Source organism: Annulohypoxylon maeteangense (assembly GCF_022496945.1).
Source record: "Annulohypoxylon maeteangense strain CBS 123835 unplaced genomic scaffold GGS22scaffold_22, whole genome shotgun sequence".
Classification (NCBI taxonomy): domain Eukaryota; kingdom Fungi; phylum Ascomycota; class Sordariomycetes; order Xylariales; family Hypoxylaceae; genus Annulohypoxylon; species Annulohypoxylon maeteangense.
This window is the reverse complement of record NW_025953269.1, coordinates 509276-524307: the sequence shown is the minus strand read 5'-3', so window position 1 is coordinate 524307 and position 15032 is coordinate 509276. Positions and strand designations below refer to the sequence as shown.

The following is a 15032-nucleotide window of genomic DNA, read 5'->3' as shown; positions in this document are numbered from 1 at the left end:
TAATATTAAAAAATTTTTTTAATAAATTTTTATAAATTATTAAATATATATTTAATTTTATAATTAATATTTTCGTTTTAAATTAAAAATTTAATTTTTTTAAAGTTTTATTTTTTTAATAATTTCGTAAATTTATTAATATTTAATTTTAAAATTTTTTTTAAAATTTTTAAAACGATTATATTAATTTAATTTTTTATTAATTTTTTATAATTTTATTTTATAAAATGCGTTTAATTTATGTAATTTTTTTTATAAAAATAAAATATTAATTAAATTATATATAATAAAAAATTTTATTTATAATAAAATTAATTTTATAAATTTTATAATTATTAAACGTAATATTAATTTCGAATATATTATAATAATTATTTTAATATTTAACGTTTAACGTTAATATTAATAATATTTAATAAGCTCGGATTTAATAATTAATAATGTTAATTAAAAAAAAAAAAAAGAAAAAAATCTTTTCTAAATTACGAAATATATATAAATACACGTTAAACATTACATGTTAAATCTTCCCAAGCTAAAAGGCTCGAAGCCTTCTCACAACGAAAGCACGTTCCATAAGACCAGAAGAAAAGAACCAAAGACACATCCTAATGGGCGGAACCCATTAAACTGCTTATAACTTATTCATTCATGCTTATTAAACAACCGCTATATTATACACTTTAAAGTTTTACTTATTCCCATTAAGTGACTCGTAAACATGCCATGTAAAATGAATCAGCCTAGCAACATCTTCCGAGGGTCTTCGATATATTCCTTGACCTTAACCAAGAACTGAACCGCTTCCCTACCGTCGAGAAGGCGGTGGTCGTAGGTTAATGCAAGATACATCATGGGCCGAACCTCTACCTTGCCATTTATAGCAACGGCTCTATCCTTTATGGCATGTAGACCTAATACAGCACTCTGGGGTAGGTTAATGATGGGCGTACCCATAAGAGAACCGAACACTCCGCCGTTGCTTATGGTGAAAGTACCACCAGCCATGTCCTCAATGGTAAGTTTCCCATCTCGAGCCTTTCTACCCATGTCCGCGATGGCCTTTTCAATCCCAACCATGTCCATGGATTCTGCGTTTCGGACCACTGGAGTGACCAGTCCCTTTTCTGTAGCTACAGCCACACTAATATCAACGTAGTCTCGATATACAATGGTGTCTCCACCATTCTCTCCCTCGATTGATGCATTGACGGCCGGGATATCCCGCATCGCCAGAACACTTGCCCGCGAGAACGCGCTCATGAAGCCAAGCTTAACCCCAGTCTTCTTGAGTACTTCATCTTTATAAAGCTTGCGGAACTCCATGAGGGACGACATGTCAACCTCATTGAAGGTTGTCAACGAAGCTGCCGTGTTCTGTGATTGCTTCAAGCGTTCGGCAATCCGCAAACGCATACGGTTCATCTTGACTCGCCTTTCTTCCCGGCTTCCCAAGACGGGTCCAGTGTTGGTCGAGGTATCTTTCGACGGCTGAGATGGTTTCTGGGCAGACTCCTTCTTGGGTTCTAGTGACGGTGGTTCGGGTTTAGGCGATTCTAGCTTCGTTCCGGATTTTGTTGGTTCTGGCTTGTTTTCTGTCTCCGCAGATGTTAGACCGGATTCAGCAGAAGCCTCTTGCTTGCTGGGTGACTCCTTAGATGTTGCAGACTTTTCACCACCTTCGGGCGCTGCGCCAACTTCAATCTTAGCAATTTCTTGGTCCACCGTGACGGTATCTTCCTCGTTGGCAAGTAGCTCTTTTATTACTCCAGCTTCAGGAGCATTGACGGCGACATCAATCTGCAAAGACAAACGTCAGAATCACCAGATGACACGAAAAAACGGTCATGGAACGAGGAGATCCTGATTACCTTGTCGGTCTCAATTGTTGCAATCTCCTCATCTAGCTCTACGTAATCGCCAACTTTCTTATTCCACTGTTTTAAGGTACCTTCCGTGATAGATTCGGCCATCTGCGGGACTTTGACAATGCTATGCGCATAAGTTCGAACTTGCGTCATAAGTAGTGGCATTGGGATGCTGCCGCGCAATGGTTGCTGCTGCATGGGCCGGCGCAAAACTCGCGCGGCTGTGAGAAGCCGTCTTGACATCATTGTGAAGGATGATTATAGGTGTCGTGGCAGAATGACCGGCAAGGTTCGGCAGAGACGTCGGTGGCAAGGGAGAGGGAAATATTGAACTAGTCTTAGAAAGATAAATAAAAAGAAAAAAGAGAAAAAGAGGAGTTTGTAGCCGAATTATGTATGCAGAGGAAGAAATGTGAAATAGGAAATGGGAGGACGAATACCAAACCATACAATAGCAAGAAGTCGATGAAGTGTTGTTCTGTACCGGGGAAGAAAGTCTGAAGGGGAAAAATATTAAAGTAGGTACCTAGTAAGTCAGGAACAATCCACTACTCCCATGTCTCCGGCAGAAGCAGTGGTTCCAGGTTTTTTTTTTAAAAAAATTTGTCCCGATCGCAGCTCCCTTCTAGCAATTGCACCGGACACTTTACATACGCAGATACAAGTATTTCACACTGAAAACGAAATTACCGATTATACTATTAACCTGTAGCCGTCTTGTCAATCATTTGCAGACTATTAATTATGTACATATGCTATTTGTACCTTTGTATACGTAGTTTTATACCGAGGTTATACTTATCTCTTTTTTTTTTTTAAAAAAAAACCCCCCTTGCTGAGCAGACGAGTTATTACAACAAAGGGAGGTACTAGGTATTTACTAAGTACATGCAAGTCATTAACCTACTTAATAAGTAGTACTAGGTATCTATATACATAAATGTACCTAAATATGTCACTCTGGTAATTCGGAATAAATAATATTCCCCACCGACTTGAAAGTACCTAGTAGTCCGGACGTACCTGTGGATCATCTCTTGACCTGGCAAGTTAACGAGTTCCAATTGATTGCGTGGGATTTCCAACACTTTCATAATCCTTACGAGCACAACTCTCAAGTTTAACGGCTACGCATAGAGCTTTCTACTACACCACACCCCCCCCCGCCCATATTTCGCATAAGCATCTCCAAGCGTTGCTGGCATCCCTGATTACGGCCTGTTGGTGATTTAGGTCGTGGGCGTTGCGACTTAAATACACGACAAGAAGTAAAAGACCTCACCATGTCGAACCGACAAGCAGCACTGTAAGACCAATCGAACATACATTGATTCCACAACTGCTAATCGGGTTGAAATACAGATCTCTCTATCGACGTTCTCTTAAGCTAGCTCTCGACTGGGCTGTTCATCGAAGTCTATGGCGTGGTCAAGCTCTCTACATCCGATCCCTCTTTGAAGCGAACCGTAACATTACAGATGCTAGAAAACAAAGGGTAATGTCTCCCCACGCCGTCCCCGATGATAAACTTGGTGGATATTAATATAAGCTTCTTCACAGATATTACTTAGCGAAACAGAAAAGCTGCTAGAGACGTGGAAACACCCCGACCCTTTTTGTTACCCGACAGCTCCGGGAGGTATGTCACCAGTCGCAAATATGTTGCGTATACAGTATGCGATATGCTAATAAGTCATAATAGGATCTAAATTTGAAAGGAACTTATCGGTACCTAATACTAACCGTAAGTATCGGTCTCCGTTCTTAGATCTCTCCTCGATCGATACTGATATACTTTTTAGCTCCACCGCCGCTCAAATTTTAAAAACCACCCAGATATTACACGAAGGAAAACGGATGGTGCCAATCTGTATATAGGATGGAAAAACTGCGCCTATGTATTAAACAAAAATAAAAGAAACTAACGAACTACTGACCCGTATCAAATTGACGCCCACCAAAATATGCACTTACATATATCAGACTACCTGTAGATTAAACACGAAACTATGCCGTCGCTAGGGAATTCCAAGGTTGACCTAAAGATAATATATAAGTCGACGATTAAAGTGTCATAAACAACTCAACATCTAGACGCAGTTGCGCAACATTTCACAAATTTCAAGGCATAAATATTTAGAAAGTGTTATCATTCATGCCCATTGCTCATTCAGAGCAGTGCTCAATGGATTATGCCTTTAATGTACAACCCTAAACGCGTGGAAAAAAGCAAACCTTGCCCAGCCGTGACCCCGTGGTTCATGAAACGTCCCAAACGACCAACCAGAAAACAGAAAGTTACCCCATTTACAGCTCTTGGCTGGCGTTCTTGCCGGGCTTTCCGGTCTTCTTGGGAAGTAGGTCTGAATTGATGTTAGATAACACCTAGTGACAATGGAATTCCAAGCACACTTACTCTGATGAATGTTGGGTAGAACACCACCCTGGGCAATGGTGACATGGCCAAGGAGCTTGTTCAACTCCTCATCGTTTCGGATGGCCAATTGAAGATGGCGGGGAATGATACGGGTCTTCTTGTTATCACGTGCAGCGTTGCCAGCCAACTCGAGAATTTCGGCAGCAAGATACTCGAGGACAGCGGCGAGGTAAACAGGCGCACCTAGATACATGTTAGATTGAGCCAAAATTGTTTAGAAACCGACGCAACTTACCAGCACCTACGCGCTGGGCATAGTTACCCTTGCGGAGAAGTCGGTGAACACGACCGACAGGGAATGCTAGACCGGCCTTGGAAGATCGCCTAAAGTAACACGAGTTAGGTAACCGAAACTTAAGTAGTAAATAAACATGGACTTGTGGACGCGTCACGTTCAACCTCAAGGCCAAGGGCCAAAGGCAATATATAGGAAAACAAGATATAATGAAGATAACTTACGATTGCGCGTTCTTAGAACCGCTAGCCTTCCCGCCAGATTTGCCGCCTCCAGTCATCTTGATGGTTTATGAAAGGTTAAGTGAATCGTAAATAATATCGGAATTGACTGATGCTGCGAAAAAGCGGTTTGAAAGTACGGTGATGACTGGTTGTTGATGGTTGATGAAGCTGATACGAGAAGATGTAAATGGGAGAAAGAAGTTCAAGGTTGGTGGGGGATGTGATCTTTAAGTATTGTCGGGCGCGTCCTGAAATCAGAATTACAGATCACTAAAAATTAGGTGGATTGTCAGCCTAGTCCGCTTTAGGCCAAATTTCGGGGGAGCTATGGGTTCTTTAGAAAAATAATAACAGTAAGTACCTACTTAGATAGGTAGCAACTTGCAAGGAATTAACAATCTACTTAGGTACTAAGAAGCATAGACCATGACTTTCCATCCTTGAATACAGACATTCTCCATTCAATTACAACTTACACAGTCATTGAAATGATGTTAATGCCATTTACGGCTATTGTTTCTATTCATGGGATAACGCATTCGAAAGATTTTGTTTAAAAGTTCGAAGCTAATTGTAACTACCTAGTACTTAATTGTTAAAAAGTTGCAACTTGTTTTAGTATGTATTGTTAAGTAATTATCGATGATATATGGAAACAGGTTCATTCGAAACCGAAACGAAAGTTACCTAACTACTTACAGAAATATACGGAACCTACGAGCTGTGGGAAACTCGGAAGTGGCGATGGTTTCTCGTTTAATTCTTTCGGAAAGTATGGATCACCCGGGTCCCTCCACGATTGAGCGGCGCCGGTAACCGTTGAGGTCAAGCTTGCCGGTATAGCTGCTGGTTTGATATTACGTCGTTAATGATTACTGGTACGGGACTGTGGAGACTAGTATTTAGAAGCTTGAAATTCAAGGTGGTTATATAAACTGTATGAAGTTAAACTATAATAGGTAGTTACATAAAATATAAAATTAATAATGATTTATAAAATATTTAATTGGTTAAAGCTTATAGTAAATTTTGGTTATTTCATGTCGTGAATAAGGTCTGTGCGACAAACGCGTAACTGCTTCTAGCGCGTCTACTGGTGTTGCGCTGCCGGAAGGCGGGGCATTGGCAGCTTATCAGGGAGGTAGGTACATTGGATTTTGTACTCCATTTTATTTTTTTAACGTGCAACCGCGCAACACAAGGCAAGGTCAATCAGTCAAACCTTACGAGGACCAAATCAGTAATCACGCTAAGTTCCCGGGGCCAATACAAAAGGCCCTTCCACCCACCACCTTTTCAAAGTCAATCATCTTTGACTTCTCTCTTCATCTCTCATCCACAAACATTTATCAACGCAACCAGCATTTGGAACTTCCAATTCTTGCATCTTCCACTCCACATCTTAGAAACACTTGTCATTCACCCAAAATATTCAACATGCCTCCCAAAGCTGCTGACAAGAAGCCCGCCGCCTCTAAGGCTCCCGCAACCGCGCAGAAGGCTCCTGAGAAGAAGGATGCTGGCAAGAAGACTGCGGCGACCGGCGACAAGAAGAAGCGTACCAAGGCGCGCAAGGAGACCTATTCCTCCTACATCTACAAGGGTGAGTTGCATACCAGCCTCTTCAATTTTTTTTGAACGTGTTTGATTATTTACGCGTCGCGGTTCAATTGATTTTTGATTATGCTAATTTCACTGTAGTCCTGAAGCAAGTCCACCCTGACACCGGTATCTCCAACCGTGCCATGTCAATCCTGAACTCGTTCGTCAATGGTAAGCCACCTCGTCAGCGCATGATCATGCGCCCTGCAAATTCCGTTGCTAATATGGGGTCTCTAGACATCTTCGAGCGAGTCGCCACCGAGGCATCTAAGCTGGCTGCGTACAACAAGAAGTCCACCATCTCGTCCCGAGAGATCCAGACATCAGTCCGCCTGATTCTGCCTGGTGAGCTTGCGAAGCACGCCGTGTCTGAAGGCACCAAGGCAGTCACCAAGTACTCGTCATCGACTAAATAAGTGCTTGGTTTTTCTGCGTCTGGTTTCTCTTTTGGGCATGGGACTTCTTTTTTTCGCTTTGGCATGATGACGAGACTCTGCCAAAGCATGGTATGCAAGTCCTGATACGGGAGTCTCATAATGCGTTACGGATGGTTTGCTTTTTTAAGGGGTCAATGTTCTCGCACAACACGGTATGGGGTTTGCGGTTGTACACTACATTTTCCCGATAGGGCTACGGAATGAATCTGCATATGAACAAACAAACAAACCATAATTCTCAAACGAGAAATGATGTGAAAGTGAAATAATCTGGTTCCTGCAATCTTGAACTAATATCCATTTACGAAAAGTTATACGGTTAGTCTTAGAATGAAGCTGATGTAGCGGTCGGTGTAGGAATTATGTGTCAAATCTAGTCGGTGTGTTCAGTTTGAATTCTAACGAGCCATTTCGCCACTATTTTTGTGTCGTTCATTTGTAACGATGGCATGAAAGTTTTCCCCGGGAAGACACCCATATTCACTACTCCCATACGAGTGAACTTATGAAATATCTTATTTGAACTAGGTTCGTGGTCTAACAAATTTCTAGAAGAAGGCCAGTGACGGTTTAAGCTCTAATTTCGTTTGTTGCGATAAAATGATAGGACGCATCAACGCCACTCGCACAGTACGCCTCCCGGCTCTAATTCTAAGCAACTCCAGAGGATTCGTAGCAGGTATTTGATTTCGACGAATCAGCATTGAATGAATCCGCCGTCAAGTGTCACCGAGTCCAGCCTTGGTTTTCTTCACCACATGAGTGATGGGTACCATAATGCCCTTATTCTCTCCAGTTCCCAAAGCCATTCCCTTTGACCATCCCATTTTTTCCAGCATTGCTCTTCCCCTATTCTCTACTCCAAGCTCTACGGCGTGTTGGCCAACGATGTCGCCGTCACGATAAGTCAGGGAATTCTTGAAACGAGTCTTGCCGTTTCGAACTTCGGATCGCTTGAGAAGTCTGCTTTCGTTCACTAGCTTCTCGTCAGCGTCAACGCGAGGAAACCAGGTCTGCTTGATGCGGCCAAATGTTTTGTCGAAAGTATCTTGATCAAATGGAAGCGTAGCTTTTGAGCGGTACAGGACCGGACACCTATCATTGCCCTTGCCCGCAGATTGCGACTTGATTTTGAATTTGTTGGCCACGGTGTGAATAGTTTTGCGGGTGGTCTTCTCGAATGGAGGTAGAATGAGTCTAGGAAACGTCAATACATCTCAGCATATAGCGCAGAAATGAACAACAAATTAGCTTACTGTTCTTGTGAGCCAAGGAGAAAGCTTTCAAGCTCATCAGCAAGATCATCAAGGGACATGCCCCCGACATATTTAACGCGGAGATCGTCGGGATTGGTGTTTTTACCGAGTAGTCCCTGTGATCGCAACTCTTCGCGGGCCTTCTTTTTCTCTGCCTTCTTTAGACGGTCTTTTTGCCAGGTTGCTTTCATAGCCTCATTAAGCTCGGAGTCGGATACATCAAACGTTGGCGAGCCTTTCTCGAAATTCTTAAGACTGGGTCGATGCCAATCCATGAGATCTAATTCATCAAATGCTTCCGCCATCTGCGTTGCGCTTGGATATTGGCCTTTCTTATGGAATATCTTAGCACTCTTGGTGTCACCTTTCTTCTTGCGGCGTAGGTTGGCCTTGGTAGGTGCAAGCCACTCATCGTCGGAGGCTTCCCCATCGAAGAGCAGAACGTCGTTGCCGCCAAGGCCCAATTCCTCTTGTTTGGAAAGGAGGCGGGCTATCCGTTCGTCCTCCGTTTCAAGACAAATTTGCTGGTTCTCAACATCAATTTCGTCTTCCGAGCTGTGGGGTACGCCGTCTTTGCTGGAGACTTCGTCGGGAACTGCGTCGCTATCGGTACCGCCAAGTTCTCTTAGTACACTAAAGCTATGGGAACCAATTCCCCGGTGTCCGACGTCTTCATTGTCACTCCTTCCTCCCCAACCCTCGACGTTAGACATGTAATCCGCAAGTATAGCGGCTACGTCATCCGACGAGGCGTCCGGATCCTTTTCGCGTCGTCTGTCTCGTCTTTTAGGTTTCGACCTTAGGGGAATGAAATCCTCTGCCTTGGTAATCACTCTCTTGGTATTTGGCGATTGAGTGGTATCTTCATGGAGAGTCTCTTCGACTGCTTGTAGTTCAAGGTTTAAATCACGGAGTTCCAAAGAGTTGGCAGCGGCGCCATTTTGACGGTTGCGATTATGATCCCTTCCCCTAAATAGTATAATCTCCTCACTAGAATCACAACTAATATCAGATTCGGGATCTAAAGAAAGCCCGGTATCATTAGAAAACTGGTTGTGAGGACTTGGCTCTTCATCGGGAGATGAAGACGGAACATGGCCCTTGAAGATGTGAGAATCCACGGTGAGAACTACGTCGGTACCGAGAGACCCCCCCGTGTCGCTTGTGTCTTTTTGTGCTTCGTCTGTGGCAGCTAACTGAACATTCAATTCTTTCAACGGGTCCATGAGGCCAGCGCTGATAAAGGTGACGGGCTTGTATCTCAATTTCGCGTCACGACCAAAGGCTCCACGGCGATTGGATGCGGTGTTCCTAGCCTCATCCGCAAGGGTATAACCTAAAACTAGGTTAGATTTGGCGTATGGTAAGATGATAAGATGGGAAATGGATGGACAAAGGGGCCAATACCGTGAGCTCGCACGAATCCTTGGGAGGTTGATGGCAAGTTGGTGCCACCATATTCTCCAGAGTGATTGCGACGAGGAAATCTTTGGCTCTTCAATTTAGGGCCGCCACCTCGTTTTTTATTCTTAGCCATGGTATGGTTATAGAGCCCAAAAACGAAGCCTGAAATCTAATAGGTATTACGAGATGTAATGAGATAGAGGAGGAGAAGCTGGAGAGTTTAGGTGGTTGAGATTGTTGAACCAGTTGAGTCAGTTGAGTCAGTTGAGATGAGAGAAAATAGACAATTTTTGGATGACGATAATGTGGATCAGAGCATAACTGAAACTAGAAACCACTCCAGCATCCAGGTAGTGAGTACTGGCTTAGAATTCAAGGTTAGAATAGGATGTTCAAATATTATGATTAAATTAAATGGAAGTCAGTACCTACATATCTACCAAGTAGATTGGGTAGGTACCTGGGTTTGAATTCTAAAGCTTTCAACATCTGATCCCGAGTCCTATCTTAACAGTCCTAAGTTTCAAATACAGTGCAGGTATTAGGTAGCACTTGCCTTATGTTTTCATGTCTTTATGCCAGTTGTATTCTGTATATACCTACCTAGGTACATTTGTAGGTAGGTACTAGGCAGTACAAGTACGTATCGTATTGTATGTATTGTACGATGTACATGGCACATGGCACAGCGGGTATTCTATTATCGATAAGATCACTTCCCACCACCCCCAAATGATCTTGTCACAAGGCACCAACAATGTTCATTCATTCCCCCCTCCCTCTCCTGCTTATCCGCTAGTTATCCAATGTGCAATACCTACCTAAGCAGCTAAGGTACCTCAGTTAGCTTCCACCTAGCCAGCAAAGTCCACTAACTCTCGAGGTCAAAGAACATTGAAAGTCCTGGGGTGGCGCCGGATGACCATCGACCTCAAATGTTGCAAGGTTTGAAAGGTTCTAAGGTTCTCGACTTTTGTCGCTTCGATCACTAAACGTCGGGTCTATCATTCATCACCGATCACTGAGCTTCTGATATCGTATATTCCGCTTGGTTTGTAGACGCTGGTAGCGTCTTGTACCTAGCATTCTAAAGACTGATTCGGTACATCTCCGTCATCATTCATCGACCATCTTCCTCGAAACGTCGTCTTCTACCGCTCTAGTTATCAACTTACCTTCCCCGTTGTCAAAATCCATCATTTCGCCTCTGCGTCGTGAGAGGCTAACAGCATCGTTTCATCCCTCTATTTACAATAGACATATTCTTTATTATTATCCTGTTTAATTTCCTTGGTGCATCTAGATTCGCTCTGGTTGCTGTGATTGCTGCTGTTGCTGTCACTACCACCGTGTCTTGGTCACATAATCCTAGGGCTTTGAAAATTACTAAGAGCTCCTATACTAATTTCAACTTATACCACCACGACTTCTCAATATGGATACCACAGTCGATCTTGGTAGACGCATTGTCCAGATGTTCTGGGATCCCGAGCCAACCAACGATGTTATCCGTGATCAACCGGTCTGGTGCCTTGGGTCTTCCTACAAACTCAACAGCAGCTCAAGCCCCAAATCCGACCCTTCTTCCACCTCCGCTCCAGCCCCGAATCCAAGTTCAGCTCCCGCTCCCGCCACCGCTTCCGCGTCCGAACCGTCTCCTAAAGATCCCATCCAAGCTCCCTCCAGGCTACCAGAAACTCCTCCCGATTCAACCTCTAGCAGCTTTGATTCGTCCTTAGCCTACGACGAAGCACCCCTAGATGGGGGCTGGCCTCCTGCTTTTCTTGATGACTTCGAATCCAGGATATGGATGACTTATCGATCGGAATTCGATCCCATAACCAAGTCGCATGACCCCAAGGCATTATCTGCCCTATCCTTTTCCATGCGTCTCAAGAGCCAATTGAGCGACCAAACCGGCTTTGCCTCGGATAGCGGATGGGGATGCATGATTAGATCTGGTCAGAGCCTCTTGGCCAATGCCATGCTTGTACATCGTCTTGGCCGAGGTATGTTGGCCTAGCAAAGAAGAAAAGTCGATGCCTTCCGATGTCGTTACTAAATCGTTTGTAGGGTGGCGAAGAAGTATACCAGACCGGGAGGAGAAGAAGATCGTATCGCTATTTGCGGATGACCCACGAGCTCCATACTCCATACATAACTTTGTACGCCACGGCGCCTCCGCGTGCGGGAAATACCCCGGTGAATGGTTTGGTCCTTCGGCAACAGCAAGGTGTATCCAGTGAGTTACTTTGCTGCAATTTTGGAGCTAGTTGCGGTAATTAATCGGTGATAATAGAGCCTTGACGAATTCAACCGAAGCTACGTTGCGTGTCTACTCTACCGGGGATGGCCCAGATGTCTACGAAGACAACTTCATGAAAATCGCGAAGCCTGATGACAATACGTTTCATCCGACGGTTATACTAGTTGGTACACGATTGGGTATTGACAAGATCACTCCAGTATATTGGGAAGCCCTCACGGCATCTTTGCAGATGCCGCAATCGATTGGCATTGCTGGGTAGCCGCGACCCCCCCTCCCCTCTCCCCCCTTCCCCGGGGTTCTTCATCATGGCGCTAGAGGCTAACCAGAGAGCACAGTGGACGTCCGTCTTCCTCACATTACTTCATCGGAGTCCAGGGTCTCCACTTCTTCTACTTAGATCCTCATTACACGCGACCTGCATTACCCTATCACGAAGAACCCGAGGAATATACCGAAGAAGAGCTTGATACTTGCCACACGCGAAAACTTCGACGACTCCATGTCAAGGAAATGGATCCTAGCATGCTCATCGGCTTTCTTATCCGTGATGAGGAAGACTGGAGAGACTGGCGGAGGAGTGTCAAACACGTCCAGGGTAAAGCCATCATTCACGTGTCAGACCACGACCCTACTGCGCATATGCATGAATCGGGGGGGCCAATTGACGAAGTTCAGACTTTGAGCGATGAAGACGAGGAGATGGACAGAGCGGAAGAATAAATCGGTATCAGGCGCAATGTTTCTCGGTTTGGTGTATCGGGGAAATACCACTAGGTAATAGTCCGGCGTTAAGTGTGGACCACGGTGGATTATGAACTAACATTGGTGATGTAAATATCATGAATCCTTACTAAAGGAATTTTGGCAAGCAATGGCAGGTTACTGCTCAGGCTCCGCTTTGGCTTGGTGGTCGTTAAGGGACAGAGACGAACGGGTGACGTTTCCTTGTCGCAACGTTCGCAACGTACTGGATTGTTAGACGGCATATCGATACAAACTTCTAGGTCATTTGATAACAATCATCTACCGCTTTTTCTTGTTGGGCTTAGACGATGTAACGATCTTTGTGGCCGCATGGCCAGTTTTCTTCAAGTGTTTGAATAGCTGTGTCCTGGACTCGAACGTGTTGTTGCAGGCTGTGCACTTCTGCCGTAGAGGTTAGCAACTGCCACTGGAGCAGAACAGCTGGCCAGATAAATCTATGCGACAGCTTACCGTGTCGTCTTGCTCTGAAGTGGCTTGGCGAGCGGCTCTTTTCTCCCTCTTGGCTTTTGCCTTGCCTACCTTCTTGGTAGGTTCGCCGCCTGTCAGCAAGATACCTTCTAATTCGCTGGTAATATTATCGATAGAACTTTCTCCATTGCCCTGCGAATGATCGTCTTTCTTTTGCTTCCCCGAGACGAGCCGTGCCTCGACAGCATCTCTCGAGGCATAGTTATCATCCTCACTCTCATTCTCCGAGTCGACTGTTGTAACGTGGGGGCTTGTAGGTTCTGTATCAGTTCCAGCAATTACTTCAGTCCCGCGAGACCTGTCCGTCTGCGTGATGCCAAGCTTGCTACCGAGCGCACTACTCTCAGCGGCGGCAATCTCGTCGTCTACGTAGTAATCATCCATGCCTGGCATCTCAGATGTCGACGTTGAGGTAGCCTCCGCATTCAAATCAAGACTTGCGTTCTCCTTTTTCATCTGCCTCTGCAACTGCTGAACGGCCTTCAAGTGCTTCTTGCTCTTCTCATGGGCCTCGTACTGTTTTTCGCTCTTGAATATCTTATTGCACACCACGCATTCTATGTGTTCGACTTCGGATTCTTCGTCAGTCTCGGAAAATTCCCCCTGGTGCAATTCATTGCCCTGTGACTGCGCCCACTCGGGGATGGCTAGAGGATCGTTCATCTTCTGTTGATTTGCAGCTCTCGACCTGGCAGCTTGTGCTGCAACCGAGTCGCGCAGTATTTTCTGTCTATCGGCCTCCGATTGGGCGTTAGAAGTGCAACGGGGGTCGCGTTTGCGAGTGAAAGCAACCAAGGAACGCACGGCGTCGTTGAATTCGCGTATGCCATCCTCTCGTAATTTCTTGTTCTCTTTCTCCATGAGGCGGCGTATCCTCCGATCCGGCGCGTCTGAAAGCCGCCATCTATCTTTCCAGGCAAACACAAGCTTAGTTGAAAAGTTGGACCACTCGCTGTAGAAGGCCTTCACAACTACATCGTCGGCCTTGGATGTGCCAAAGGGAGGGTACTGGATGGGAAGTAGGCCATCCCATTCGCCAACTGCATTCTCTCCCTGGGCTATTTTATCGAACATGTGCTGTAAGATAATAAAGAAGCTCTGCGGGGAATCGTCAAAGGGAACTCTTTTATTAAAACGACCAATCAACGCATATATTTCGTCGGCAGTAGTTAGACGGACGTCGTTATATTCAGGAGTTGCCCCAACGTCAGCTGGGTCCTCGCCACGGAGAATGGCATCACGGTGAGAATCGTACCAAGCACGCTCCTGTGGATCGGAAAGGACTTCGTAGGCGGCTTGAACTTCAGCAAATCTCTGTGTGGCGTTTTCGACATCGCCGTAGTTTCGATCCGGATGTAGTTCTAGAGCTTTTTTCCTATATGCCTTCTTGATTCTGAAGGAGTAAAATATCAGGATCAGGATCAGGATTGTGAATTGTATCGGTGCAGGAATTGTCTGCTTACTCGTCATCGCTAGCTTGGCGGTCGACTCCAAGTAGTTGATAGTAATCTGCTTTCTTTGGCGAATCGTGTCTTGTCGCAGTGTCGGCGTAGGACGACTGCTGGGCGCCCATCGTCTGAATTTAGTCTGATCGACAATAGTGCGTTCAGTGTTGATGTGCCACGAAAATGCGATTTTGTATTTCTTTCTCATGAAATAAATTCAAATAATGTAATAGTGCTGTTATACCCCGCAACTTGGATAATAAATGCATAAATCATGGATGTATCTATCTAAGACCTAAGTACTACGCTGTATGTACCTATGCAGGGGTAAGCACGGATCTGCTAAGGCTGCAGATGACTCCGGACCCCGGAGGATTATCACATCGAAAAAATCATTCAACATAATAGTTCAAGTACGATACAGTGCATACATACCCAGGTACCTACTATTCAGTCTCGACTTACCACCTAGTAGTGTTGTATGTAGGTACCTAAGAAGCTACTACCCTCCAAGTACTAGCGTTAAGATGCCGGCATAGCCTTGGAATAATACTTATATAATACTTACTGTGTTCTATACCATGTAATATAAAACTAGGCCTTTTTTATTGGGAAAAAAAAA

General features: G+C 44.7%; 7 protein-coding genes across 7 annotated transcripts; 3 read left to right on the top strand and 4 right to left on the bottom strand.

Moving 5' to 3' along the window:
* Positions 1-624: 624 nt before the first annotated feature.
* GGS22DRAFT_174037 (2-oxoacid dehydrogenase acyltransferase) lies at positions 625-2417 on the bottom strand. Its single transcript, XM_047963019.1, has 2 exons — positions 1872-2417; positions 625-1800 (listed from the first exon to the last, which is right to left on the bottom strand). Exons 1-2 carry the CDS (start codon positions 2112-2114, stop codon positions 739-741), a joined length of 1305 nt encoding a protein of 434 aa, XP_047814847.1. The 5' UTR covers positions 2115-2417; the 3' UTR covers positions 625-738.
* A 484-nt stretch (positions 2418-2901) lies between these two features.
* GGS22DRAFT_174035 (uncharacterized protein) lies at positions 2902-3803 on the top strand. The gene is made up of 5 exons (XM_047963018.1): positions 2902-3174; positions 3231-3363; positions 3429-3507; positions 3571-3612; positions 3671-3803. The coding sequence occupies exons 1-5, from the start codon at positions 3152-3154 to the stop codon at positions 3691-3693; spliced, it is 300 nt and encodes a 99-aa protein (XP_047814846.1). The 5' UTR covers positions 2902-3151; the 3' UTR covers positions 3694-3803.
* A 200-nt stretch (positions 3804-4003) lies between these two features.
* GGS22DRAFT_174034 (histone H2A) lies at positions 4004-4946 on the bottom strand. The gene is made up of 4 exons (XM_047963017.1): positions 4765-4946; positions 4541-4629; positions 4285-4488; positions 4004-4231 (listed from the first exon to the last, which is right to left on the bottom strand). The coding sequence occupies exons 1-4, from the start codon at positions 4818-4820 to the stop codon at positions 4176-4178; spliced, it is 405 nt and encodes a 134-aa protein (XP_047814845.1). The 5' UTR covers positions 4821-4946; the 3' UTR covers positions 4004-4175.
* A 1032-nt stretch (positions 4947-5978) lies between these two features.
* GGS22DRAFT_174033 (histone H2B) lies at positions 5979-7186 on the top strand (the record flags this gene model as incomplete). Its single annotated transcript, XM_047963016.1, has 3 exons — positions 5979-6367; positions 6466-6537; positions 6604-7186. Coding segments are annotated over exons 1-3 (413 nt in total), but the record flags the coding sequence as incomplete, so codon positions are not given.
* Positions 7187-7337: 151 nt separating this feature from the next.
* GGS22DRAFT_174029 (uncharacterized protein) lies at positions 7338-10056 on the bottom strand. Its single transcript, XM_047963015.1, has 4 exons — positions 9896-10056; positions 9467-9827; positions 8060-9395; positions 7338-8000 (listed from the first exon to the last, which is right to left on the bottom strand). Exons 2-4 carry the CDS (start codon positions 9594-9596, stop codon positions 7523-7525), a joined length of 1944 nt encoding a protein of 647 aa, XP_047814843.1. The 5' UTR covers positions 9597-9827; positions 9896-10056; the 3' UTR covers positions 7338-7522.
* A 165-nt stretch (positions 10057-10221) lies between these two features.
* GGS22DRAFT_174024 (cysteine protease ATG4) lies at positions 10222-12940 on the top strand. The gene is made up of 4 exons (XM_047963014.1): positions 10222-11472; positions 11537-11705; positions 11763-11987; positions 12068-12940. The coding sequence occupies exons 1-4, from the start codon at positions 10899-10901 to the stop codon at positions 12450-12452; spliced, it is 1353 nt and encodes a 450-aa protein (XP_047814842.1). The 5' UTR covers positions 10222-10898; the 3' UTR covers positions 12453-12940.
* On the bottom strand, positions 12604-14657 carry GGS22DRAFT_79123 (DnaJ-domain-containing protein). The gene is made up of 3 exons (XM_047968110.1): positions 14429-14657; positions 12948-14358; positions 12604-12878 (listed from the first exon to the last, which is right to left on the bottom strand). Exons 1-3 carry the CDS (start codon positions 14536-14538, stop codon positions 12756-12758), a joined length of 1644 nt encoding a protein of 547 aa, XP_047814841.1. The 5' UTR covers positions 14539-14657; the 3' UTR covers positions 12604-12755.
* Between the last annotated feature and the right edge of the window lie 375 nt (positions 14658-15032).

Excerpts from the sequence above, each read along its gene's own strand:
- GGS22DRAFT_174037 (XM_047963019.1), bottom strand. The coding sequence starts at position 2,114 with ATGATGTCAAGACGGCTTCTCACAGCCGCGCGAGTTTTGCGCCGGCCC. Across the intron at positions 1,801-1,871 it reads CAACAATTGAGACCGACAAG|ATTGATGTCGCCGTCAATGC; the intron begins GTAATCAGGATC and ends TTGTCTTTGCAG.
- GGS22DRAFT_174035 (XM_047963018.1), top strand. The coding sequence starts at position 3,152 with ATGTCGAACCGACAAGCAGCACT. Across the intron at positions 3,175-3,230 it reads TCGAACCGACAAGCAGCACT|ATCTCTCTATCGACGTTCTC; the intron begins GTAAGACCAATC and ends GTTGAAATACAG. Across the intron at positions 3,364-3,428 it reads CAGATGCTAGAAAACAAAGG|ATATTACTTAGCGAAACAGA; the intron begins GTAATGTCTCCC and ends GCTTCTTCACAG.
- GGS22DRAFT_174034 (XM_047963017.1), bottom strand. The coding sequence starts at position 4,820 with ATGACTGGAGGCGGCAAATCTGGCGGGAAGGCTAGCGGTTCTAAGAAC. Across the intron at positions 4,630-4,764 it reads GGTTCTAAGAACGCGCAATC|GCGATCTTCCAAGGCCGGTC; the intron begins GTAAGTTATCTT and ends GTGTTACTTTAG. Across the intron at positions 4,489-4,540 it reads TGCCCAGCGCGTAGGTGCTG|GTGCGCCTGTTTACCTCGCC; the intron begins GTAAGTTGCGTC and ends ACATGTATCTAG.
- GGS22DRAFT_174029 (XM_047963015.1), bottom strand. The coding sequence starts at position 9,596 with ATGGCTAAGAATAAAAAACGAGGTGGCGGCCCTAAATTGAAGAGCCAA. Across the intron at positions 9,396-9,466 it reads AGGATTCGTGCGAGCTCACG|GTTATACCCTTGCGGATGAG; the intron begins GTATTGGCCCCT and ends ACCTAGTTTTAG. Across the intron at positions 8,001-8,059 it reads CTCCTTGGCTCACAAGAACA|ACTCATTCTACCTCCATTCG; the intron begins GTAAGCTAATTT and ends GACGTTTCCTAG.
- GGS22DRAFT_174024 (XM_047963014.1), top strand. The coding sequence starts at position 10,899 with ATGGATACCACAGTCGATCTTGGTAGACGCATTGTCCAGATGTTCTGG. Across the intron at positions 11,473-11,536 it reads TGTACATCGTCTTGGCCGAG|GGTGGCGAAGAAGTATACCA; the intron begins GTATGTTGGCCT and ends AATCGTTTGTAG. Across the intron at positions 11,988-12,067 it reads CAATCGATTGGCATTGCTGG|TGGACGTCCGTCTTCCTCAC; the intron begins GTAGCCGCGACC and ends CAGAGAGCACAG.
- GGS22DRAFT_79123 (XM_047968110.1), bottom strand. The coding sequence starts at position 14,538 with ATGGGCGCCCAGCAGTCGTCCTACGCCGACACTGCGACAAGACACGAT. Across the intron at positions 14,359-14,428 it reads CGCCAAGCTAGCGATGACGA|AATCAAGAAGGCATATAGGA; the intron begins GTAAGCAGACAA and ends TTACTCCTTCAG. Across the intron at positions 12,879-12,947 it reads CTTCAGAGCAAGACGACACG|AAGTGCACAGCCTGCAACAA; the intron begins GTAAGCTGTCGC and ends CCTCTACGGCAG.